Genomic DNA, 26,597 nt, shown 5'->3' with positions numbered 1-26,597 from the left:
ACTGTCTATCTCCCCTGCGTCTGTTTTTGTCTTGCCTCTGTGAAAATCAGCATGTGCCCAAACGGAAACTCCCATTTTTATGCAAAACCTTCCCTCTTTCCCTCCCCCGACACTCCCAACTAAATAGAGCTGGACACACCCACTTTTCTGACTTTTTCCAAACTAGAGGTGTGAAAACACCCTGCTGAGTCAGGGAGGTTTCGCCCTTTAAATGCTTAGAGTTAGCAGGTACATCTGCTTGTACTGATGTATCAAACATAACTCATTCTAGTATCTGATAACTATTACACATACAGTAGATAAGCTCTAAAAATTATTTATTTTCCAATTGGATCTCCAGCTGTAGTAAACAAAAGGACTATTATAACCATTGCTCTTTAAATAAAGCAATACATGTCTTAAAAGTTTTTGGCCAATTGTCATCCATTGAGTTCCGCTTAATTTAATTACTTAATGAGTTGATGCAACTTTTTTATTAAATAAATATAAAAATATTATATTATATTATCAAATAAAATATCGGAATAAAATACACATGATTAATTTGGAAAGTTGACTGTTGGATTTTAAACTCTATAAAATCTGTTTATGAACTTTTAACCATTAACTTTTCAAGTCAGCATTTACACATTTTTCTTTTCAGTTTAATTAAGAGATTATATAACTCATTCCATTATCTGATTACTTACAGTATACACACAGATAAGCTCTTAAAATGAGTTGTTTTCCAATTAGATCTCCAGCCAGCGTAAACACAGATTAATCTTAGCTTTGTATGTATGACTCCAGGTGTGTTTGCCCACTGACCTCTCATGGCTGCCCTGAGGGGGATGCGCGTGACCTCCGGGATAGTGGTGAGGTCAGACAGCGTGCCGTTTGATGCCGTCGGGCTGTAGTGATCACTGCGAAAGTGTCTTTTCAGCTCTTGAAAGGCCAGACCAGCTGCTCCACAGCTACAGTGCTGCATGAAAAAGTCCTGCAAAAAAAAAAAAAAAAGTTTAAATTAAGAATTTCTTATCTCACAAAACTGGTCATCAGATTTATTCACTTTGCAAGTCCTCTGTTTGATGACTTTATGTGTAAAATGACACATAGATTTGTAATGCTTTATGAATCGAATTGATGAAATGCTCCAAATCAAAGTGTCGTCATTTGGGACAGAGGAGTACTTAAAATAGTTCACTTTATGAAATCTAAATTAAATTTGTTGATGTTCACGCCCATGGGTCAAGGATGATAGCACATACTTGGCCCGTAGAATAGACATCTGGTTCCGATTTTTATGTGGAAGATTAGTGTAGCCCTCAAACATGTGCATTCACTAGCAAAAACTATTTAAGTTTTTTAACTATTGGTTGTGAATGTACTAAAATATGGTTAATTTGTCATAATCCCTCATTATCTGGTCTTTATCCCGCATTTCGTTGCCTTGTACTTGTACATGTGTGATGACAATAAATTGAATCTAATCTAATCTAATCTAATCTAATCTAATCTAATCTAATCTTTAGTGTATATCTTACAATATATTATTAAGCTGTGAGAGAATTTGGGGTGTCAGAGTAGTTTATTCCTTTCATGGACATCAGCTTTTTTTATTTAGCAGCTCAGACAAATGAAAACAGAATATTGTGTAGGAAGAACCATTTAAATATTAAAGCCATATTATTGGTGATCTGTCAATCCAGCAGAGAACATTTCACTCTTAAGTGTCATTTGCACCAATTATCCATACTGTTGCTACACATTTACCTCACAACCAAATGTGTAGTGTAAAAAATACTTTAATTTAAACTTTAATTTGGAAATTGTTAAAAAAGCAAAAGAACCAAAGACTATAAAATACACAAGATATGTCACTCATATCTTTTTGAACGGGGAAAAGTGTAAGAGTCAATGCTGCAGTCACAGTAGAATTTGAGCATGCAAAATTTTGTCATATGGCGCTGCGAGAAGGGGTGGGATTAAACAAGATGATTAGACATTAAAAAAGCAAACGATTGGTCCATATTTTATATTTCTGTACAGAGATGTTTTGATCTTCGATTGGTCTCACACAGTCACGTGATGCGATTTCGCAGGTCAGAGTTCACCAAGCTTGAACTTTGCAACACATCGAACTGCTAAACTTGTCGCACGAGTTTACGTTTCCGGTCTGACGCATTCGCGTGCTTATGAAGGAAAGTCAATTGAGAGAAAAGTCCAATGTGACCTCAGCTTCAACATGGTGAATAAAGCCAGTCATCAATGGCTATATGGCGAATTAAGCCCACCTTATAGTATAGGAGCCATTTACCAATCGCTATAGACTGACGATACTCCAGTGGAGGGGTTTTGACCAGACGTGAGTTCCTGCAGATTTTGTGTAATTTGGATGTTTAGAAATGAAACTAAAGACACAGTTGTTGTTTAATTTTATTGATGATTCCTGACATGAAATTGCGTGGTAAGCTTGGCAAGCAGTTTTGGAGAATTTGATGTTTCCCCATTCAGACAGAATGCCCGAGAGGTGTTTCAAAGATGGCCGCCGATTGAAATGACTTGCCTTAAAGAGACTTTGCCTACACTACTGGTCAAAAGTTTGGCGTCAGTTTTATTTTTTTTTTCATGTTTTTTATTTTCATTTTTAAAGAAAATTATTCTGTTCATCAAGGCGGCATTTATTAAATGTAAAAAAAGTTAAATTGTTAAATATTTATTAAAATTTATATAACTGGTTTCTTATTGTATGTAGTTTCAATTAAAATTATTGCTCCAGTCATTATTACTTTTATTACTATTACCATTAATAATAATAATATTTATAATAATAATAAAAATGATAATAACAATAACAATAATAATAATAGGGTGACGCGGTGGCGCAGTAGGTAGTGCTGTCACCTCACAGCAAGAAGGTCGCTGGTTCGAGCCTTGGCTGGGTCAGTTGACATTTCTGTGTGGAGTTTCCATGTTCCTCTGCGTTCGCGTGGGTTTCCTCCTCCGGGTGCTCCAGTTTTCCCCACAGTCCAAAGACATGCAGTACAGGTGAATTGGGTAGGCTAAATTGTTTGTAGTGTATGTGTGAATAAGTGTGTATGGATGTTTCCCAGAGATGCGTTGCAGCTGGAAGGGCATCCGCTGCGTAAAACATATGCTGGATAAGTTGGTGGTTCATTCTGCTGTGGCGACCCCAGACTAATAAAGGGACTAAGAGAAAAAGAAATTGAATGAATGAATAATAATAATAATAGGTAATGGGGCGACGCAGTGATGCAGTAGGTAGTGCTGTCGCCTCACAGCAAGAAGGTCACTGGTTCGAGCCTCGGCTGGGTCAGTTGGCATTTCTATGTGGAGTTTGCATGTTCTCCCTGCGTGGGTTTCCTCCGGGTGCTCCGGTTTCCCCCACAGTCCAAAGACATGCGGTACAGGTGAATTGGGTAGGCTAAATTGTCCATAGAGTATGTGTGTGAATAAGTGTGTATGTGTTTCCCAGTGATGGGTTGCAGCTGGAAGGGCATCCGCTGCATAAAACAAATGCTGGATAAGTTGGTGGTTCATTCCGCTGTGGCGACCCCAGATTAATAAAGGGACTAAGCCGAAAAGAAAATGAATGAATAATAGTTAATATTAGAGAGATTTCTTAAAGATCATGTAACTCTGAAGACTAAAGTAATGAAGCTGAAAATTAATCTACAAAATCACTGGAATAAATTATTAAATTAAATTATAAACTACTTTTTAACAGTTATTTTATAGTGCAATAACATTTCACAATTGTACAATTTTTACTGTATTTTGATTAAATAAATGCAGTCTTGGTGAGCAGGGGAAGCTTATTTTAAAAATGTAAAAATCCTACTGATCCCAAACTTTTGACAGGTAGTGTATATTTTGTATTTCTTTGGATACAAACTTCAGTAATGTGTATGGATTAGGGATGCAGAATAATATCATGCTTTACAAATACTACGGAACAGTTACTACCTTAATAATAGGCAGGAAATAAGCCAGTAGTCAAAAGTATGAATTGTGAGACACTATAGCCTCTAAAATCTACATAACGGTGTTTCTTGCCAGTTAGAGTTATAAGATGCTTCCCAAATCTCTATTTATCCAAGATTATCCTCTTGGTCCTGTATTTGCATGGGAAGTGCTGTTTGATTGATTAGGTAATGATGCCATGGCTGATAGTTTGCTGAGGATGTTATGTTGTCGTTGACACTGAGAACAAAGACATGCAGGCCTTTGCTGACTTCAAAATGTACTGTGATTTTTGTGAAAGCATCCATGCATAGTGAAGATTCTTGAAAGGAAAGAAACAAAAGCTGTTGAACTTGGACTGGAGATAAAGGAATTTGTCTTAAATGTTGCATAAACCAAAACACCAGATGCAGTGCTGTGATGAAGAATATCTGTTCATCGGATTGGTCATGGAGGATAGCTGAAAAGATCAAGGTGTAGAACTAACAAGACAGGCGGAGGACATTACAATGGTGGCAATTGCATATTGTCTGAGGCCTGAATGCTTTTTATGAGTACAGATGAAAGCTTGCTGTGAGGGTTTAGGGGTGGTTGAGTAAGGGAGGAGGCTGGCGAGACAGCGTGGTCCATTACAGTGGAGACTGGGGCATGTTTCAGGAGTTCCCCTGCCTTTTGATGTGTGTAACAGCATGTTCCTGCCTGTTGCTTTTTCTCCACAGACAAAAACATGCACAGGGGATCTAACATTCAAGCAGTGTGGTCCACTTACTATTCCTGTGTGACATATTAAAGGAGCAAATTAACTCCGTATCCAGTGAATGTTTTTGGCATCCAAATGATTCCATTAACAAAACTTATAAGCACTGAGCATTTTATTTAGTGGGAAATTTGTTTGATGTTAGTTTTTTAATTCAAAAATAAAAAAATGGGTCTCACTTTATATTAGGTGACCTTAACTATAATGTACTTGCATCAAAACCTAAATACAATGTACTTACTGTGTTTATAAAGTATTGCAAAACACTTTTAGTGCTCTTGAGGTGGGAGACAGGTAAAGTTAGGAATGGGTTTGGTGGTATGAGTAGGTTTAAGGGTGGGTTTAGGTGTAACCGTACGTTCACACCGAAAGCGGCGAGAGCGTCAAAGTAGCCGGAAGTCATTCATTTTCAGTGAGAGCTGGCGGCGATAAGCGTCGAGGAGCAGCGCGGTGCAGTTGAAATCAACTTAACTTTATGGTAATGAGCTATGACGCGGTTCGGAGGCAAGCAATCAGAATGTAGAAGTCCACCGCTTTAGAGGAGTACAGAGAACACAGTCACTGTGAACTTTGGTTCTGACCACAGTTGTTGCCAAGGGTTTGATTATTGCGGTTGCCGGATTTCCAATTATTTACAATGTTTTCTTACAGGAACATACATTGGATAATTAAGTGGAGCAAACCCACACAGCATGCAACAACCATGCTTCCATAGTAAATGAATTTGTTAAGTGAATTAAAGTTAATTCTTAGTTAAATGAATTAAAAAGTGCGCAACATTTTTACGCGGGAATGTAACATATGCTGCAATGGCTGCTTTAAATACGGGATCAATGTAGCAAATTTTGACGCTCTCGCCGCTGGAGCTAAAGAGAGACAGCATTGTCGCCAGAGCGGCCAGAGCGACCTTTGACGCTCTCGCCACTTTCGGTGTAAACGTACGGTAAGGGATGGTTAACTACGGTGGCCGGGAAGTGTAAAACAACATTACAAAGTGTGAAACACTTTTACAAAGCTCGAGACAAATTTACATTTTGAAAAACATTTTTACCTATCATAAGACACAATTACATAGGAAAAACTATTTTACCAAGGACGAAACTAATTTACATTTTAGAAAAAATTTAACAAGACGCAAAACACTTTTACAAGTCCCGAAACAAATTTACAATTACAGATTCCTTACGGAAAGGGAATGTACCACACACTGGAAGTTCTGCAGCTAGAAACTTCCTGTCAGCACAGAATTTGTAGTTGAGCTTCTTAATGTTGTGCAGAGAATTTGTAGAAACGTACTGTATGTCGGGTACGTTGGAGGAGTGGAGAATGATTGACAAGTGACGAATTTCACTAAACTTCACCTGTTAATATCAGTTGCCTATATAAGTTGAAGTCAGGAAATGAAAGTTGTTGCGCACCTCCTTTTGAGTTGCATTGAGGATTACAGAATTCTGTAATTCTATTTATCCATTTGTATCCAATAAATGATGATTTTTGACATTGAAGAAAATCCTCTCCTCACATTTTTTTTATTGAACACGCATGGAATTGATTGAATATTCTAACAGATCAAACATACCGTCAATGCATATTGTCCGAACTTTTTATTCAAATTAAGACCTGACAGTAGGTATGCAAAATTATTGCTTGTTGCTTATCGAAATAATAAAGCTTACTGCTACAAAATATGATGGAATGTATTTTGTCACTAAAAAACAAGTGTGATTTATTATTTTATTTTAAATGGGCAATCTTAAGACAAGTTATTAAAAATACAAGGCTGGTCTTAAATCATGTCTCTGATAGTAATTAAGCTAAATGTGCATGTAAAATGGCTAACTTTAAGCTTTACTTAGTAAGAAAAAAAAGATAAATGATCTTAAGACAGTCATAATTATCTTTCACAATTTGATATCGTACAGTATTCGACAAAAAAAAAAGATTGTAACTCTTAAAGATAAGGATTTTTTTTGCTGTATGTTTTCTATATCCAATCCAATATGATATTGTCTTGCATATTTACTGTGAGTGTTGAGTTTAAGATTAATTGTAAGTGGCTTTGGACAAAAGCTTTTGCTAAATGACTGAATGTAAGATAATATAAATGTATACTTCTGTCAGGCATTAGTGTTCTACAAAACTGGAGGTTGTGAGAATCATTTGTTAAATGATTTGTTCTGATTACCAAGATTTAAATTAAGGCAAAATATATCATATGAGCTTATATTTGATTTCCAGACAGAAGAACTCTTTTACAAAGTCCTCCTTTCTTATGCCTTTCTTTCTCCTGTGCTTTCTTTGATGACCTTTGAAGTGCAGGCCCCTACTGAGCTCACTCAATGTGACCGTGGAAGTCTTTTCCGGCCCTAGGGCCCAACCTGCCAGAGCTTGTTTAGAGTTGACTTTATGAAAAACCATGAACAAATCTACTCTCATTGAACAGCACTTCATCCACAATTCAGGAAGATATCTACACACTAAAATCTCACAGGTCTTTAATCAGTAAAGGCATTCATTTGCTGCGTTGTATCAAAATTGGAACACAATCAAAGTTGTTGCTACCATTTATATCCTGAAGTCATGGGTTCATTCAACTGCACCTGTGTGTCTCACAGAGGGCTCTTGCGAAATTAATGTAGCGGCTGATGAAGTAAAAGAGAAGAAAACTTGTTCATGGACACAGAACATATAATAGAAGGCATGAAACACTGACTATCATCACAACCTGCCACCAATTTGAAAGTATTCTCTCAACCTACTGCATAAATTTACCAGTTGCTATACTAAAATGTTCTCCCTGTGTTCGCGTGGGTTTATTCCGGGTGATCCAGTTTCCCCCATAAGTCTAACAACATGTGGTATAAGTGAATTGGGTAGGCTAAATTGTCCGTAGTGTATGAGTGTGAGTAAGTGTGTATGGGTGTTTCCCAGTGATGGGTTGCAGCTGGAAGGACATCCGCTGCATAAAACATATGCTGGATAAGTTGGCAGTTCATTCCGCTGTGGCGACAGCATATTAATGAAGGGACTAAGGCGAAAAGAAAATGAATGAATGAATGCTATACTAAAAAAAAGAGTTGTAGTGCCCAGAGATTTAGCTATTAAATTTGATGAATCATTTTAGCTATTTACCGTTTTAACCCTTTTACAATATCTGCTTTTTAGATTGCATCCACATTCAACAAAGAAGAACATTTTGGATTTATATTACTAATTTAGTTACAAAATGCAAAGGGAAAAACATCGACAGACATGTCAGAAAAACATGCATCACTCCACAAACATGGTAAAGCATGTTGATATTTTTCCTGTGGTTTTGGGTTGATCACATTCAAGCCAGATGCACCGTTTCTGAGATGGAAAACAAACATGTGGTTCAGATTTTTATATGCTACAGATTGTTAACTTAACAGCTGTTTGATTTACCAGAATTCTTTTGCATTTTGATACTTATAGCAATAAATAACAGCTAAATTACCTAAACATTTGTAAATTTACTTGAGAATATTTATTTTTGTAGGGTTTACAATGGTGTTCATCTGCTTTGCAATCAATCAAAACAAAAATGTCATGTCTGAGATAGCTTCTCTCAAATATACCAAACAAAAACACTGGAAAAGACTTGTGTCCTGAACAATGTCAACATGGTACATATAAAAACAAATGAAATCCATGTGAGAGGACATCAGGTCTTTTGAAACGAATACCCCATCTGTGTATGGGTCGAAAAAGGGCTGAATCCAGCAGCTCTGTTAGTTAAATACACTTTGATCCATCATGGCTAAAAAACCCTAAACCCTGCACTCAAAACAGCTGGATTTACACTAAGACAGTATGAACCGATAATCATTTGCCCCAGGCATCAATATGCGGCTTTACCCACAACAAATTACTGCTCATATTTTGAATTTAGACCTACAGTGATGCTTTTAAACCATTTCAGATTGATAAGTATGTTGTGTTTTCAAATCTGGAACTACAAAAGAGTTTGAAATGAACTTTTCACAGTTACCAGTCATTTAGAATTTTTAAATGCCAATAAAACATCAGTAACAACAATTAGTAATGATTAAATGATTTTATTTTAAATCTGATTCTCAAAAGTTGTTCGCAAGTACAAAATTTGGCACCTATTTATCTTCAGTGTCCTTGTTAAATGTATTTAATATAGTAATAACAGGTGGTACATTAATAAATATTGTTCAATTGTTTTAAGTATAATTAGACTGTAACAAGAACACTAAATATGTGTAACCCAAAATTCTTTGTAATTTATCTTAAAAACTCTAACAGCAAATATTTAGTCATAAATTCCAAATTTAGCTCACTTCAAATTGAATGTTCAATGGTAAACACTGAAGATAAGTGAACAGGCTATAAATTCATAAAGGGGTTAGCCATTATTTCACAGATGGGTTGCGCCATACTGTATGTGCTTTTCTAATGTTCAAGGTGGTACTTCAAAACAGTTAATCTAATCAGCATACAGGCAGGCAAAAGTTTACTTTTTTCAAAGTGGCTTTGAGTTGAAATGAGTTTAAAGAGAAAAAAGTCAACTGAAATTGAAAGGGACGTCAATAGATTTTATACTTACTTTAAAGTTGTGGCTTCTCTCTCAGTTTGTAAACCTCTTTATGCTTTATTTTTCTAATGTTTGATCTTTTAGGGGGAGGGCTCTGATAATGATTACATACAAAGTGAAAGAATCATAACCTGAAAAATTGGCTATAGCAGTGATATGCATTGCCCTCTACTGTAGATTTCCCCCACATTTAGTAGGTTTGTGGGTGTTCATTCCAATAACTGACCCTTCACAGTTCTGTTTTGGGCAAAATGTATGAATTAAGTAAGCTAATTATGTGGGAGGTTCAGGGTCATTTGATTGACCTTATTACTTGAGTTTGAAACAGCATGTCGTTGACTTAAAATTAGAGATGCACCGATACCTTTTTTTGGAACCGATCCGATCTCGATACCAAAATTTCGGACTATCGACCAATACAGATCCGATACCGATACTGTGCCGTATTTTTTTTTTTAACATAATACAGTTTCTTGTGATAAACTCAAATAATATATCTTCTTTAGGAAAAATAACAGACCTATAGACCTACTGTATATGGCAGAAGGCTTAATCTATGTAAAATCATGCTTGTTGTAAACTAAGCTACATTAATTGAGCATTCGTTATGACATTGTCTGTTGTGGTCCAGCTAATGTTTAGATTTTTCTTTGAAATCTGTAGGCTACCACTATTGACTATAATCAAAACACAAACTGTCTTTTAAATAAAATATTAATATAAATAAAACTAGAGTAAAATATTCAGTTTCAGAGTATCCAAATATTTCAGACAATCCATATGAGCCCGCCGGTTTCACTTTTATTATTTTGATCAACTAATTTGACCACAATGAGCCAGGCTTTACAAACTATTCACAGCACTGAAAGTATTCCCCTCGGAAGTATAAACTCATTTGAAAGAGATGAGAGAACAGAAACTTTTAATATTACAGAATAATTTTACGGAGCAGCACACAATGCGTCTGCGCAGCCGGTGCGTGAATGAACAATTGATGCATCACAGAGACACATCGCGCAGCTCTCCGGTCTCTGCGGACATTTTCAAAACTGAGCAGCACAAAGGGATAAAATCAGTGCATTGATGATCTGTCCAATGTAATATTGAGCCTTTTCTAATTTAAAATTTCAGGTAGGCTTACTTTATGTGTGAAGAGCAGGTAATAATCCGCTCTACTCCAGTGTTGCAAATGCAATCTGCTGATCTAACAGACACAGCAACATGATTTCGAAACAGCAATGAACTCCTTGATGCAGGGCCAAATCAACCCATTTAATGCAAAACTAAATGCAATTCTCCACTAATCATTTATATTAACAGGAACAAATAGTCTTGGAGAAAGTTTTTCGTGTTGTCATGAACGTGACGCAGTTTACATTGTGAATGAATGAAAAATTATTAACAAGCGCATAGGCGGGAAGCGCTGAATTGTACATTAATTTAAGGACTTGAATATTCATCTGTGCTTCAGATTAAACTATAAAATGGCTTCAGTCTTTTACAGATATAGTAGCCCTACATGACAACTTTCTAAGCCCTTATAATAGGCTGCCTTCGTTGCTCGGATTTGGATCGGTACCAGCTGGCTGAGACCCGATCCAGCAAAAATATGCGGTATTGAACCGATATCTGATCCAAGTATCGGGATCGGTGCATCCCTACTTAAAATGAATTTGATAGGTTATTTAGAGAGGTATACTGTTGCTAAAGCATGTCAAATGTCTTTGTACATCTTAGCAAAAATCAAAAAAAAAAACATTTTCTATTCAAACTTAATTACCTGTAAATATTAAACACTGTACCTTCAAGATTAAGACTGGAAAATACAAAGCTTTTACTGGTTGAGACACACTATTAACTACCAAATCAAACCATAGGTAAAGAAGGAAGGAAAACTATGTTTCTGAGGAATGCTAACTTTGGTGTTGTATTGCATTGAATTGGGACTAAACTAAATAAAAAATGACTAGTACACATGAGACAGACTGGTCAACAGCAACCAGCATGTAGGCATGTTTTCTTTCTCAATGAGCTCAACCAGCTATTTGATACACAGAATTAGTCAAAGCAGCTGACAATGTCTGACTAAATCCCAAATAAAACTAAAGCTGACTAGCACTCAAACAACACCCGTCATTGCCACCTATCAGCTGGTGTGTCCCCAGACTTAAAGATGAATCTGTTAGGCAGTTTATACCTCTTTAGTCTTGATCACCCTTCCTTCCTTCTGCAGGCCACAGATCTGTTTCTGCAGTCGGAGGTTGTGTTCCTGTAGCTGTCCAATCTTCTCTATGAGTTGGCAGATATGCTCTAGGTACCCCAGTCCAGAGCCCAGTGGGTTGGATTGACTGGCCTGGTTCACCTGGTTGTCAAGAAGAAAACAGAGACAAACTCATTTCATTAAGCAATATTATTATTTTTTGTTTATTTTTGTGACGCTGGACACTGGGACTGCACCCTTGGAGAAAGACCCCCCACTTCTTTCTGGACAATAGGTAGACTCTAAATAAAGAGATTACGGAGATGTTTATGTACACCATAGGGGGTTGAGCAACTTTTGTAAAGTAAGTCAACAAGAACAGTGTGAACAGCATCCTATTGTTTGAAAGCTAATGGCTCATTTGACGTGCTAATGAACACAAAACAAAGCAAAGGTTCTTACAGTAAAGATCATTCCAGGAGCATGTCTGCATGTCTTCGGGTAAACCAGTTGATTTTTATAGCAAGGATGTAAGGCATAGGGCGACATGGAGGCGCAGTAGGTAGTGCTGTCGCCTCACAGCAAGAAAGTCATTGGTTCGAGCCTCGGCTGGGTCAGTTGGCATTCTGTGTGGAGTTTACATGTTCTCCTTGTGTTTGCGTGGGTTTCCTCCGGGTGCTCCGGTTCCCCCACAAGTCCAAAGACATGTGGTACAGGTGAATTAGGTAAGCTAAAATTGTCTGTAGTGGATGTGTGTGAATGAAAGTGTATGTGTGTTTCTCAGTGATGGGTTGCAGCTGGAAGGGCATCCGCTGCGTAAAACATATCCTGGATAAGTTGGCGGTTCATTCTGCTGTGGCGACCCCAGATTAATAAAGGGACTAAGCCGAAAAGAAAATGAATGAATGAATGAATGTAAGGCATAATAATCCTCACCCACTGTTTAATGTAAAAAAAAAAAATTACAATTACTGTGAAATTCTTAATATGATTTGTAACAGGTATGAATACAGGTTCAGGCAAACAATGACACGCTTTTCCAATAGTTTGCACTTAATTTAGTCATTTAAAAGAAAACAGATTTTAATAGCTAATGGTACAACATTGATATTTAAAACCAATACTGAGAATGTTGTGTATTTACATGGATTTAAAATTAATCAACATAGGCTCATTCTGAAAACGTAGATACATTATGTATCCAGAGGTACGTATGGCTGCATTTCATTTTTTAAACGAACGCTAGGGGGCGGTATGCGCCATTCCTTTTCTCGCTTACCACCTGAACACTTACCTCCGTGTGGACAGCTTTTTAACCAGTTTGTCCCGTTAGCTCGCCATGTACGTCGGTGGACGTGAGATGCAAAGAGGAGATGACCACAATGACGGAGTTCGAGTCCGGTGAAAAACGGTTCCAGAAAGTAGGTAAGACAAAAACAGAATTCAAAAAATAAAATAAACAATTAAATAACGGGTCAATTATTAAAATTGGTTGGGTTTAGGGAACAGGGAGGGTGGGTCAGTCGATCAGTCAGTCATTCAGTCAGTCAAAACAGTCAGTCAACAGCGGCCTCTGGTGGATTTACGCGAGAACAGCAGGCACTCAAATTTGAGATCTCAAAAAGCGTACACAGCGGCCTCACGTGGATTCGCGAAACAAAAACTGCACACAAAAAAAACGTAACCCCGGGATGTATTTCGCGGTCTCCAGAAATGTATATAGAGGTACATTTTCAGAATGAGCCTGGGTTGAAATTAATATTCACAGTACATATTCCACAATCTCAGTGTAGACTTTTGGCCATAACTGACAAGATGATTTTTTTCAGTTGCAAGTCGTGAAGAAAATTTAACCTGATATTGTTACTTTGCTTCTGAATTTAAAGGTAACAACTGTAGTTTAAAGGTTTGATTTATCTGTAGCAAGTGTTTTATCTCCTGGTGTTTATTTGTTGACTCATCCTTCAATGATTGGTTGCAAAGGTGTAGACGTGCATGTTTTAAAAAAAAATCTAAAGAAATTTTGAACAAATATTTATACAATCATCAGCATTCCAAAAAGTGTCCCAACAAAAGCAGGATGTGAGTTCAGTTCTCAGGCCTTTTCCCTCCGAAAGCTTTTCCGTGCCACTTACGTCCAATCCAGTCCCAAAGCCCAGCATTAATGGAAACACAGGGGCTAAACAATAGAAGACATGACGGAGAGATGAAATACTAGAAGCTGACATCACTTGTTTCCTCAGACAGAGTTTGAGATCCTTGGCAGGTCACGTTTCTCCTATGACCATGAACTTTTCTCATACCTTTTTTTTGGTAGTAGTATTTTACTTCAATCATAAATCCATCATTGCTTTAAATGTATTTGTAGCTTTATGAGTCAAAATTATACATAGATCTTGTTAAAGATAGACTCGTGCCACTTATCAATGGCACTAGTAAGCCACTGAAGTCTAATAATGGTGATCTTCCAGCCTGATCTCACGAGAAAACGTAAGTATTTTACGTTTTGACAGTTTAGTGGCTAATTCAGTCATACGAAATTGTACGATTTTAAAAAGGAGGCGTGGCACCGAACCCCACCCCTAAACCCAACCGCCATTGGCGGATGAGCAAATCGTACTAAATTGTATGAATTAGATCGTACGAATTCGTACGAATTAGCCACTAAATCAAAAAGTTACGAGTTGCCGTGAGTCTCTGGTGAGGAAAGAGTACAGTGAGAAAAATAATGTTACTATAGGTAAAATAGGTATAGATGCCCTATTTACAGCTGGTATTCATATGCATTTTTGTTGATCTTATCACAAGTAGATCAGTGAGACAAATTTCTTTTTATACCTGGTGTTTTAATTAATTAATTTTCCCATTTTTATCCACATTCCTGACTTATTTCAGAATATGGCCTAGGGGTGGGTGTATTGGTAGGTTTAGATCTAATTATGTCAAATAAGCTCACAAAATATGAATGAAAAAGGAAACAAGATCAAATGAAATTCTGTTGATGAACTACACTGAAGACTGTGGGGTCCTCGATGAGTCAAGAGCACAAGACTGATCACTTCAATTATCCCAGTGACAGACAAATCTCTGCATAGATCTTAGGATACAACCACCAGGCAACTGAGCCTGGTTTCTCCCAAGGTTTGTTCACTACTTCCATCAATTGGTGGAGTTTTGGTTAACTGCCACTTTCACTTCTGACTTGCTTGATCGGGAGCAGTGGAGCTGTTCTTCAGTTTATCATCCGTCAAAAGAGACATTTGTATAAAACTGAAATCAATGCGTTTTAATTTAGATATAACTACACCAGCATTCTTCCACTACTCCACTACAAATTTCATTTCAAATTTCAACATATACTCATATAATAATCCTCTACTTCTGTCAATTAAATATAACAAGCTACAACTGAAACAGTGTAATCTTTCAAGCTTTATGTGAATGAACAACAGTCATTCTCTTATTCACATTTAAAGTGGCAGCCAAACAGGTGGCACATAACAAGGTGCTCGCTCATGAAATAACGTCCAGCACTGGAATTCCACGTAATACGTGGGGAAGCCAAAAACTGTAGCAGGCCTTCGTGAATGCAGAAAAAATGACGAGATCTTATCTACTTCCTTTGCCCAGGATCCCAAGTGGCCCAGGAGAAGGGAAGACACAAAGGTTTGGGAAAGCCCCACTCCCTTTCTCAACCTCCTTCCCTTCTAAATGTGGAAGATTTGTGTTTCTCACATGCTTTTACGCACAGACTCAGAAACAAAAGTGGGGAATGTTTTGATTAACAAAAAAAACATGAAGATAATTTTCTATAAAGCTGTTAACACTTAAGCTTGATGATATGGTTATTGATTGTGTATGGTGTGAATGGAGTGTAGCTCTCTCTCTCTCTCTCTCTCTCTCTCTCTCTCTCTCTCTCTCTCTGCTGTGAGGATGTGGTTTTTCTAACCACATTCTGAAGATCAAAACAAACTGAGGAAAACAATTGTGCATATGCCTCTGGGCTGGATTGCAAAAACAATATTTTTCTAATTGCATAACCTCTGTATTACCAAATATGAGGAAACATATCATAACTCCATTCAGGCGTGTCCGAGAAAATAGTCCTTTATTATTTGAATTTTTTTTCACTGGGTTAAGTTGAAAGCAATAGTTAATGTGACACCAGTGGAGAGGGATCAGGGTCCAGATGTGGGGTTTATTCAGAGATAGAGGAAAAGGTGTTTTTGTTTTTAAGGTCATAACACAGAAACAATTAAGAAGTATCATGTTTTCAACTTGATGCATTAGATATGGGAACTGATGAGATAACAGAATAGCAACAAATCTTTTCTTCCATATTATTATATGGGACATGTACCTGTACACATACATACATGTTTCTCGGTTTTCCAAAAATGAAGTCATTGGATTGTGACCACTGGTCTGAAGGAGTTATGGTCTCTATACACTCTGTAATGACAGGCCACAATGTACTGATATGAATTAATTTTCTGCATTGATTTTTTCAAACCTAAATTGAACAATGCGTCGCATTGTGGTGTGTTAAATGGTTAAATGCCTCAATTTAATGAATGATGTCTTGATTGAAGATTACAAGACAATTTTTTGTAATACATTAAATGCATTTAAAATTTATTGAAATGCTTTTTGTGTTTCTGCAATATTCATGTGTATATTTTAAGACATTTCTGAAATGTTCTTAAGACATAACAATGTATTTCCTCTTACTGTCTTACTGTGTTTTAACATTTATTAATATTTCTTTTGTGATTTATACAATGCAGATTTTATCAAAGCAACGTAAGTTAGAAAATCTCAGAAATTGACTTACGTCAGATTGGTTTTTAAAGCAGCTAGCTCTAAAAGACAATAGTGTTATCAAAGCCACAATTGCAGCCACAATTTGACAAATACGATAAGATTCCAGTTGGTTTAACATATTCATGGACATCCACTTAAAATGGCCTTTGCAATTGTTGTTCTGGCTGTGTTCTGGCTGTGTCTGAATATTGCACCCAATTCAGCTGTGACAAGTGTCAAACCAAGAACCAATCGGAGCTAAATGATAAATCAATCAGCATAATGTCAAAACGACCATTACCATTTGTTTATGCAGTTTGTTTGCTGTGATGTATCATGTCAGAATGCAGGACAGTGAAGGTGTCAACGATGGATGACGTCAATCTTTGTGTGAGTTTTCTTCCATGTCCGTGACATTTTATAGTCTGACTTGGAGATCATGTTTGTGCAGTCTGACATGCTACAATTGTTTGGGATTATTACAAATCTCACACTGTGAGACAGGCTTTAGATCAGGGGTCACCAAACTTGTTCCTGGACGGCCGGTGTCCTGCAGATTTTAGCTCCAACCCTAATCAAACACACCTGAACAAGCTAATCAAGGTCTTACCAGGTATACTTGAAACATCCAGGCAGGTGTGTTGAGGCAAGTTGGAGATAAATGGAGATTGGTGACCCCTGCTTTAGATAATGTCAGAATTTAAATTATGGTTCAGTTTAGATCAATAACAAGTGTGAAGATCATCATTTTGAGCATTTCAGTTTTAAAGGGGAATAGTGCCATCATTCAGCTCGACTCAGTATAATGTTGATTCAGTTCAGTTCAATTATAGGGTTGATGATTGGGTTTATCAGTGATGAAGTAGCCTCACAGAAGACAAAAGAGATATCGTCCAGATTTATTCAGTTCAGTTAATTTGATTTTTGTCATTTAGTGTGTTTATAATGATAAATATCTGAAAGTTATGTGACATTAAACATACCACATGGTTTAATTTATTGTACCACACTGTGACTCATGTTATTCTGTTAAACTCCTGTGGGAAATGCATGAAGCTTTGGTTCATCATTAAGTAAGCACAACTGGTGTTCTGGTGATTATGAGGCTAAAACAAAGATGATATTGCTGGCTGAAATTAAACGAGCCTTGTGTATTTATCCAAAGATGTCCTGCTAGACCAAGAAGATGTGTTGATATCCTGGATTTTTCTGCGTATCTAAAAGCCATTGAAAACCTTTCAAGTGTCATGACCTGTTACGTCACATTTTGAGGTGTCAGCCAAAAGTTTAAAGCTGGATGTGGCGCACACAGTGCCGGTCTCCATGCCTCATCTATCATTAGATTAAAGTCGCTCACACTCTAGAAATGTTTGCTTTATGACTATGTTTATATGCTACAGCTGAGGAATTCAGCTCCTCAACTGTAGCCTTCCAGGGGGTGGCTGAGGGGGGCAATAAGGCCAAGAGCAATTATGCTGTCTTCATTCCTCCCTGACACCATAGTTTGCTCTGCTCCATGCATCCGTCAACTCAGATTTAAAAATTCTTTTAATGTCCCATAGACCCAGAGAGACTCACATATGTGTGCTATCTGGTAACCAGCCAGACACATGCATGTGGTTAACAATCAAAGTCTATAATCTCTTTTTTATTTCCCAATTCCATTTTAAAAACTATGAATAAGCCTGTCTACAAGTTGGCCCTTCACTAGTCCATATTGCTCAGGCCACACATAATTTGAGCTTACATGACTCAGCTGAACTGGAAATTGTGCATCATCTGCCCCTTGTGTGTTCATTTCTGAAATATTTGAGCTAATTTGATAATGCTTTCATCCTTTGATAATAAGTAAAAACAGTTTTCTGCTATTGCTGTGGGACAAAGGGCTTATGAAGTGATACCGTGACATGTCTCGGCATCTGGTTGTAATGTGGAGTGTTCAAAGTGAGTAAGTGCTACCTCTGTACTGAGCTTTCTAGCACTTGTGGCAGTGGAGATGTTAACTCCTCTACTCTGAGCTCATAAAATTGTTCTTCTTTAAACTAATAAAACACCAAATTAATTGTTTCACCTTAAAATTTAAGTATTTTTAGTTTGACTTTCTTGTGCAAAAGTTTGAAGTTTCCTGGTTTCTTGGGACAGCATTGGGTGAGCTTAAGTGTTCTACTAGACAATTTGATGGATAGCTCTCTGTCATGGAAGAAGAAACTTCAGTGTCTGTTAACACGCACATTCAAAAAACGCTTAGTTGTTTATTAAATTATGCTAAGTAAGCTGACAATGTGACTGTGTATGCTCATTTAAATGGATCAAACATAAATATTATTAAAACCGCTAGAAGCAGTGAAAGGGACCTCGCACCCGGGCCTACCACTGCGCGGTGGCCTTAGGATGACAGTGAACAGTGGACAATAATACTTTAAGATAATAAATATGAAAAAATCTGATAAAATCACAGATTTATGCCAAACTTCCTTTTGTCAGCATGTGGCGCTATGACTGTGACTCAATATTGGCATGTAGATGTCTTCAAGAGAGGAATCTCATCAAACCTGTGAATTTTCAGGCTGATCAGACAATGTGTGGCTGAGTTATAAGTACTTCCTTCTCCATGGCAATACACTGAACTTTGTCAGTCAACTACAGACACGCCCTTCGAAAAGAATCTAGATCTTTTCAATTTAACATCACAAAGGTTTTTGGATTATACTTGGATATGATACGATAAAATTTCTAGGAGGAATTTGTTAGAATTTTGTCTGTAAAGCATGACATTTCCTGTTGCCAGCAGGTGGCGCTATAACTGTAACTCAATATTGGTATGTAAACGTGTTCAGGTCAGGACAAACGTGTGAATTTTGAGGCAGATCAGACAATGCACGCCTGAGTTATAATAACTTCCTTTCGTGGCGAAACATCAACGTTTGTGAGGCTGTTTCTCAATATGCATTCTTCAGCGGTCTTGCGACCTCGTGTTCTCGTTTAACGTCATCATCAGTTGCCAAAGTTCAGTTCCAATACTCAAGACCGCAAGAACGGAGGACGCGTGAAACTTCCCGGAAGTGTTCTTGATATCGAGGACGCACCGATGCAGACTTGAGCACCGATCTTGCCCTAGAAGTCCCAGAAGTTGTTCTCGCGCTCTCCCGAGTTCATTCTTCCAAGGACACCTGGCAAGACCAGTCTCCACAAGAACACAAGTCTGTTCTCTGCATTCTTGGAATTGAGAAACAGCCTAGATCTTCGCAATTTAACATAGCCAAGGCCTTTAGATGACAATATCTGATAAAATCCCTAGGAGAAGTTTGTTAAATACAACGCCTGGAAATGCAATTCCGGCAGAGGAAGTTTAACATATAAGACTACATATAAGACTTCCTGTTGGGTTTGAGATTTTGCTTCAAGAGACTTTTTATATGTAGTGGCATGTTTGATGCGTGTGCCAATTTTCGTATGTGTGCGTGAAACTTAGCCTGGGGGTCACTCTGTCAAAAGTGCATAGGTGGTGCTGTTGAGCTATTTTCCCACACCTACTTCCAAAACCTATAACAAACATAAATTTTCACCACTTCTGGCACGTGTGCAAAGTTTTGTGAGTTTTCAACCATGTTTAGACCCTCAAAATCACTATTTATTCTAGAGAAGAGGAAGAAGAAACTGAGCAATTCCAATAGGGCCTACGGTGCCTCAGTCCCTAAATACAAAATTGTCTGCCATTTAATCACTTAAACCTGCTTTTTTCAGTTTTCTGTAAAAGTTACGTTCATTTGTACATGATTGCTTTAAGTGGGAGAATTTGACATCAATTTAATTCAGGTTAAGTTAAGAGTTTCATTTTTTAATTGTTCAACATCTACATCATTTCTACGTCTGGGAATGAAATTAATAGCAAGTTTTCATCTTTGAACGAAGTATGCCTTTAACAATAAATGCATTTTGTATAATTCCGCATTATATCTGTGTTGAAAGTTATTCAGTCTATTGTGATAGGCATACACCTGCTGTACATTTAAATCTTTACTGTAGCTCTGTGTCCTTCCTACCCTCATATGTTGGGAACAAATCAGATTAGAAGTGAGAGCGAGAGAGAGAGGCCCTTTGAAGTTGTCATGTTTGAAGCGGATGGGAAAAAAAGCTCATAGTCCCTTTTCAATATCCTCTTCCTCAGGCCACAGAGCTCCATTAAACAGGCAAGGGAATTAGCTTATTAGCTTTGGTGACAGGTGATGATGAGGGCCAAGTTTACCGCTCTGGCTACCTGTCATCATAGCTCCCATAAAGTCGACCAAAAGTTCAGTCGCTGGCCACCAAAAGACCTAGAAGCTATCAAAGAGGCATTATTTGGGTAAATATGTGAGTAATTTGAGCTATTTGACACCTGTTTGATACATCCAGGGAGGCTTGGATGAGTATGGTGGACTGAGGGAAACAGTCCAGATGAGAGGCAATGGCTGTTCCAGCTGTAATCTGCACAGCAATCTGCATGCTCTCTCAACACAGATGAACAGGTGCTGTGTGATGTGGCGGCCACGTTAAAGGGAAGAGATCTGAAGCTTTCCCTGCGGTGCATCCTCTAGGCTCTCAGTACTGTACTTTAGCACATCCACACATCTCCCTCAGTTATCTGTTGTGGCCGCTGTGGTGGTATCATCAATTACATCATTATACACATCACATGGCAGCCACAGTAGAAGCTGAACTTTAAATGGTAAACTGTATTTGTATATTTAAAAATTAAGATAAAAGTTCAATTACACAAATTTCACCACAAATGTTGGCCACAGCCATATCACCCTGCAGCCCAAGACTTGGGTTACTCACTAAGCTAAGCAGGGCAGAGCCTGGTCAGTCCCTGGATGGGAGACCACATGGCAAAACTCGGTTGTTGTTGGAAGTGGTGTTAGTGAGGCCAGCAGGGGGCACTCAGGTTGTGGTCTGTGTGAGTCCTAATACCCTAGTAAAGTGAAGGGGACACTATACTGTCAGTAAGGACCGTCTTTCAGATAAGATGTTAAACCAAGGTCATTAAATACCCCATGGGACTTCTCATATCCCCAGTGTCCTGGCCAAATTATCTCCATTGGCCTCCCAATCATACCCATCCACTGAACTGGGAGTATGACTGTCTCTCCATTCTACTAATAGCTGGTGTGTGGTGAGCGCACTGGCGCCGTTGTCCTATGGCTGCCGTCACATCATCCAAGTGGATGCTGCACACTGGTGGTGTGGAGAGACCCCCTCATGATTGTGAAGTGCTTTGGGTGTATAGCCATACACAGTAAATGCGCTATATAAATACACATTACATTACATTACACGTACGGTTTTAATTTGGTCCGTTGTAAAATCTAAGTTGTGTTAAAAATGAAAACAAAATAAAATAATCTGAGAAGGACTTATTAAAAATATACTGTGTATATATATATATTTACACAACATAGATTTTTATTGATAAATCAAAATATATAAAATTTTATTTATATTGTGCCACTTTTATTGAAACTGAGTTTGAATCTTTCGTCTTTTTAATTCTTTTTAAGCTTTCATCAGCCAAACATTCACCAGACAAAAAATACTCCAGATCAGGGCTATTCAATTCGTTTGTCATAGAGGCCAGTTCGCAAAGAGCATCCCAAACGAAGGGCCGATAAAAGAGCCCATATGTTGTATTTTTGCTCCTTAAGACACCCACGTTGTATTTTTCTACATTGAAATGTTAATATTGTATGGTGAAACTACATAACATCACTGCATTGTACAAAGTGGCTTTTTTTACAAACATTTAAATGTTGTGTTTCGAAGCACAACAAAAGCAGTGCATTGCTTAAGTAGGCTTCTTCTGCATTCAGACACATTCATATGTTTTGAACTGCATAACAATTATGGATGCAACAATTTTAGATTTTGGTTGTACGATCTGAAGAATTATCATGGTTTCACAGTTATCACATCTAATGTAAATTTCAGCTTTACATTAGGTAAGTATTTTGATTAATTGTTTGCGTTCATACATACATAATCATTTTAATAACAATTCGTCTAACATATCTTTTGTTTACATTGCCCTGAAAGCCATGCACAACTCCCACCGCTACAGCTTGAGATGTTTTCTACTGTGTGCGCCTGGAAAGGTGATCGCTTTGCTCTGATTGCGCGCCCATACTGGCATATATTCTTACATTAAAAATAACGAACTTGCGTGCAGAAAAGACGCAATATGTGAATGGCCCACTGCTATAGCTAATCCAATGTGCGTATGTATTAGCCTAGGTATAAGCTCGGAACTTTAAACTAGCGCACAGGTGGCATAAATTTGTTTAATTGCAGCAGTTTCGTTCCATGCAACAGGAACGCGGCGTAGAGAAGCCATTACAATTTAGTAACTGTGACAAACTATAGTGCAGTTAATAGTGTAATTAGCTAATCGTTGCATCCCTAATAACGATATCAGTGCATTGATCAAAAGACCTTTTCTACAAACATATCCAAATGTTACTCGCTTAATGTCAGATGAATCACTTGCTGCGCAGCCTTCAACTGCAGCTTGTGCTGTATTGAACAGACGCACGTCACTTTATAACTATAGCGGCCGATTTTCGACTGAACTAAATTTATTTCTGATGTCTCGCTCACACTAATTGGCGGGCCGGAACAAATTGCCTCGGCGCCCGGGATCAGCCCCCGGGCCGCCAATTGAATAGCCCTGCTCTAGATTTCATCAAAATATTTCACTGTGCATATCTTAGAAAGCACTTTATAGTATATGGAAAGAGATATGTAAGTAATATTCATTAGAATAATAAAATGGTAAGCCTTCTGGTAGCTAGATGAGGTGTGCCATATGAACGCTATATTTGGGAAATTAGCAGAAATGCTGAAAGAAGCATTTCGTTTAGAAAAAAAAAACTTTCTGTGGAAGCACAACCCACAGGAAGGCATTTATCCTGTTTTTCTTCTTGGTCATTGAATGCACATTCAGTGATGAGCTGATGACGTCAAGATGCGGGAAGACCGACGTTAGGGCTAATGCGAAAGGATGTGTGTGTGTGCTTCTAAACTGTAAACACAGGCTGTGCATTTTACCATGCTGACATTTCATTTCATTGACAAACGGGTTGCTTTCACTGTCTGAGACTGCACATTCCAATAAAAATAATCTATACAATGTCAGTAAGATACTTAAATCTTCTAGATGCAAATAGGATAAATGGAAAACAATGGCCTGTACACTGTTGTCATGTCATGTTTGGCAGTGGAAAACAAACATTAGTTGACAGAAAGAGCATTACACACTCATCTTAATGCAAGAATCTCTGAAACAGCTTAGCATTTATACTGAATGAGTTATGTAATTTGTATTTCGCTTTGTGAAAACAGTCCCAGAAAATACTGTGTAATGCATAGCAATCTGGGATAAAGGGGAATAATGTTAATACGTGTGCCACTTACTTGCAAGCTTGCTATAACTAATCATTATTTCTTATGTAAAAGCAAATGTAACATAAGGATGTTTAGTAAATAACATTAAAATGCATGTAAATAGTTTTTACTACCTCACTTAACCTGCAGCACTCTTCCATATATTCATCCAGACTGTCGCTGGTTGTACTTTTCCTCAAAGGCGATTGCTGAAAGTCAGGTCCTGTTGTGCCATCATAATGATGTGCAGAACTCCTTGACATGGTGTCATCAGTCATTGCAGTGTTTGTTATTTCCTCTTGTACTGTTGCGATTTCAGTGGTAGTTTTACAGTTCTCTGTGCTATTCCTCAGGGCTCTATCCTCAGACCTTTCAGAATCTATTATGATGTCCAGTAAGTTGTCCTCAGCTTTCTCATCCTCAGTTCTGTCTCCCAGAATGGTATTAGAATCTGGTTTAGTGCACTTACAAGATGTTTGTTCAGTTTCCAAAAAGACCGAACTATCTTTGAGAGGATTGCCAGCAGATAAAGGAGAGTTCAGGTTGCCAGAGTCACACGAAGACTCTCTGCTGTGGACCACAAAGCTTTGCTCTGAACCAGTTGGGGTGGATGGGGAAGTTGCTCCACTAGTCATCTCTACCCCAGAGTCCTCAGATTCAAATTTGTACAATCTTGGAAGCCCAGAATCAGCAAAAATCGAACATAGATAGTCTGTTTTGGTTTTAGGCACAGTTGTTTCAGGAGCAACACTGTGGACGGATATCACGTCGTCAACCTGGAGAGGCTCTGTGTTATCCTGCTCTGACATTGAAATGGAGATGGATGAAATGGAATCATCACCATTTATAAGTCTCTCAGGAAAGTTGTTGAGGAGTTTCATTTTTGTCAGCACAACCTCATTCTCTAAAACAATATCCCCTTTGCCTGCAAAACAAATGGAAAGAGAGGTTTTCACTATATTAAAATGTTTTATACAGTCAACAAGTATCACATTTCGTGAACACTCCATCGATAGTTCAAAACTAAAAACCCCATCCCAGTTCACTCTTTGATGTGATCCTCAAGCAAACAACGATATCACTACAAAAAGCAATGAACCAGGATGGGGATTGTCTGTGTTATCATTGTTATGATACATTTTATTGGAAATTGGTACTAAGAATTAATACATTATCAGAACAAACAAACATAGTTCAATTTAAAAAACTAAAACGAAGACCAGAGTTTTTGCACTGCGAAAAGAGACGTGATTAAACAAGATGATTAGACATTTAAAAAAGTGAGTGATTGGTCCATGTTTTAAATTTCTGCCCAGAGAGGTCATGTTTTGATCTTCGATTGGTCTCAAGCAAACATGTGATGCCATTTCGCAGGTCAGAGTTCACTAAGCTTGAGCTTTTTAATGCAGCCAACTGTTGCACGAGATTGCGTTTCCGGTCTGACACATTTGCGCGTGTATGAATGGAAGTCTATGGGGAGAAAAGTGCAGTGTGACCACAGCTTTAGAAACAAGACAGGAGGCAAAACAACAAAAACGGTAAACAAGACAGGGATCAAAACAGGGAAAATGCTTTGTAATGCTTCACAGGGAAAAACAAGACTCAGCATAGAGTCTGTGTGAATGAGGTGTCTTTGTAGTCCTAGTAATCAGTCCATCATGTGCTTCCAACTGTGTGTGTGTAATCAGGAAACTTGAATTATAGTTTGAGCATTTGATTTGTCATTTAATTATTACAGGATTTTACAAGAGTTGTTCATGAAATTAAATGTCAAATACATTTGATTTCTCATTAGAGAATGCATTTTGTTTTATTATTTGATTATTTGAGCGTTTGATTTATGATTTGTGTTGTTGTTTTGAAAGTTCAATTTATTATTTTATCTTTTTAGGCATTTGAATTTTCATTTTTATTTTGTTAGGAAAATACTTTCATATATATATATATATATATATATATATATATATATATATATATATATATATATATATATATATATATACACACACACACATGACAGTTAAATACAAATTGAAAGTCCACATCTGCTAAGCGTTGTTAGCATTAACATTGTTAACAATAGCATTATTGCAATAGTATTTACTAGTATTTACAATAATGACATTAATTTTATTATTGATGTTACTATTACTTTTGTTATTGTTGTTAGGGTTAGAAATACTGCAACCTTTATTTTGTCAAGTGAGAAGGTCTGAGATTAACTCAGCTTAAAGTAACAAGTTGGCTTTTTTAGTAACTTTTTTGGGTGAACTTGCAAAGTTTTGCTCACAAAACCAATCTTTTTACCTTAATGAAGAACATTTTGATTTAGGTTAAGTAAACATGTTAAATGTACAGATATTTTTACTCATTTTTACCAAAGCAACAACAACAAAAAAAAAGTAATTTCAACGTTCTTCAAGTTGGATTTTTTACAACGTGTAACAGATACAGTGAAGCTGAATTTTTGTTCAGCTCTATTTATTCATATTATATTAAAAGCATTTAAATACAGACATGCTTTCCTGTGCTGAAAGAGGTGAGCTTATCTCATCATAAAGCATTCTTTATCATCAGTGGTCCACAAAAAAGTCATATATACCTGTCTTACTCTGAACTTTGATCTGTGCATTAGCTTCATGCTATTTTCAGCTCCCTCATAGTATTGGAAATCTGATACATTTCAGGTGTTTTTACCAAATCTTTATCTCACTGTTCCCATGTAGGAGTCTGAGCATTTGAAAGAATGAAGGATTTTTGAATGCACATGTCTGGTGAGTACTTTGGAAGAGAAATGAGAAAATAAATGAACAAACAAATAAATAAATAGATTTTTTTTTCAGGTATACAGAATAGAGCTACTGATCCGTTAA

The 26,597-nt window shown here is 37.4% G+C and overlaps 1 protein-coding gene across 1 annotated transcript in view; it reads right to left on the bottom strand.

Annotated features, from left to right (window-relative positions):
* Positions 1-26,597, bottom strand: part of si:ch211-250c4.3 (uncharacterized protein LOC100535981 homolog) — a 55,473-nt gene that overhangs the window by 16,349 nt on the left and 12,527 nt on the right. Inside the window, exons 2-4 of the mRNA XM_056471300.1 lie at positions 23,859-24,649; positions 11,500-11,664; positions 808-976 (exon numbers count right to left, since the gene is read on the bottom strand). Of these exons, the coding sequence (XP_056327275.1) occupies positions 808-976; positions 11,500-11,664; positions 23,859-24,649 (1,125 nt within the window). The remainder of the gene's footprint in view (positions 1-807; positions 977-11,499; positions 11,665-23,858; positions 24,650-26,597) is intronic.

Source organism: Danio aesculapii, chromosome 13 (genome assembly GCF_903798145.1).
Source record: "Danio aesculapii chromosome 13, fDanAes4.1, whole genome shotgun sequence".
Taxonomy (NCBI): Eukaryota; Metazoa; Chordata; class Actinopteri; order Cypriniformes; family Danionidae; genus Danio; species Danio aesculapii.
The sequence above is the reverse complement of the archived record's forward strand: the minus strand, read 5'-3'. Positions and strand labels throughout refer to the sequence as shown.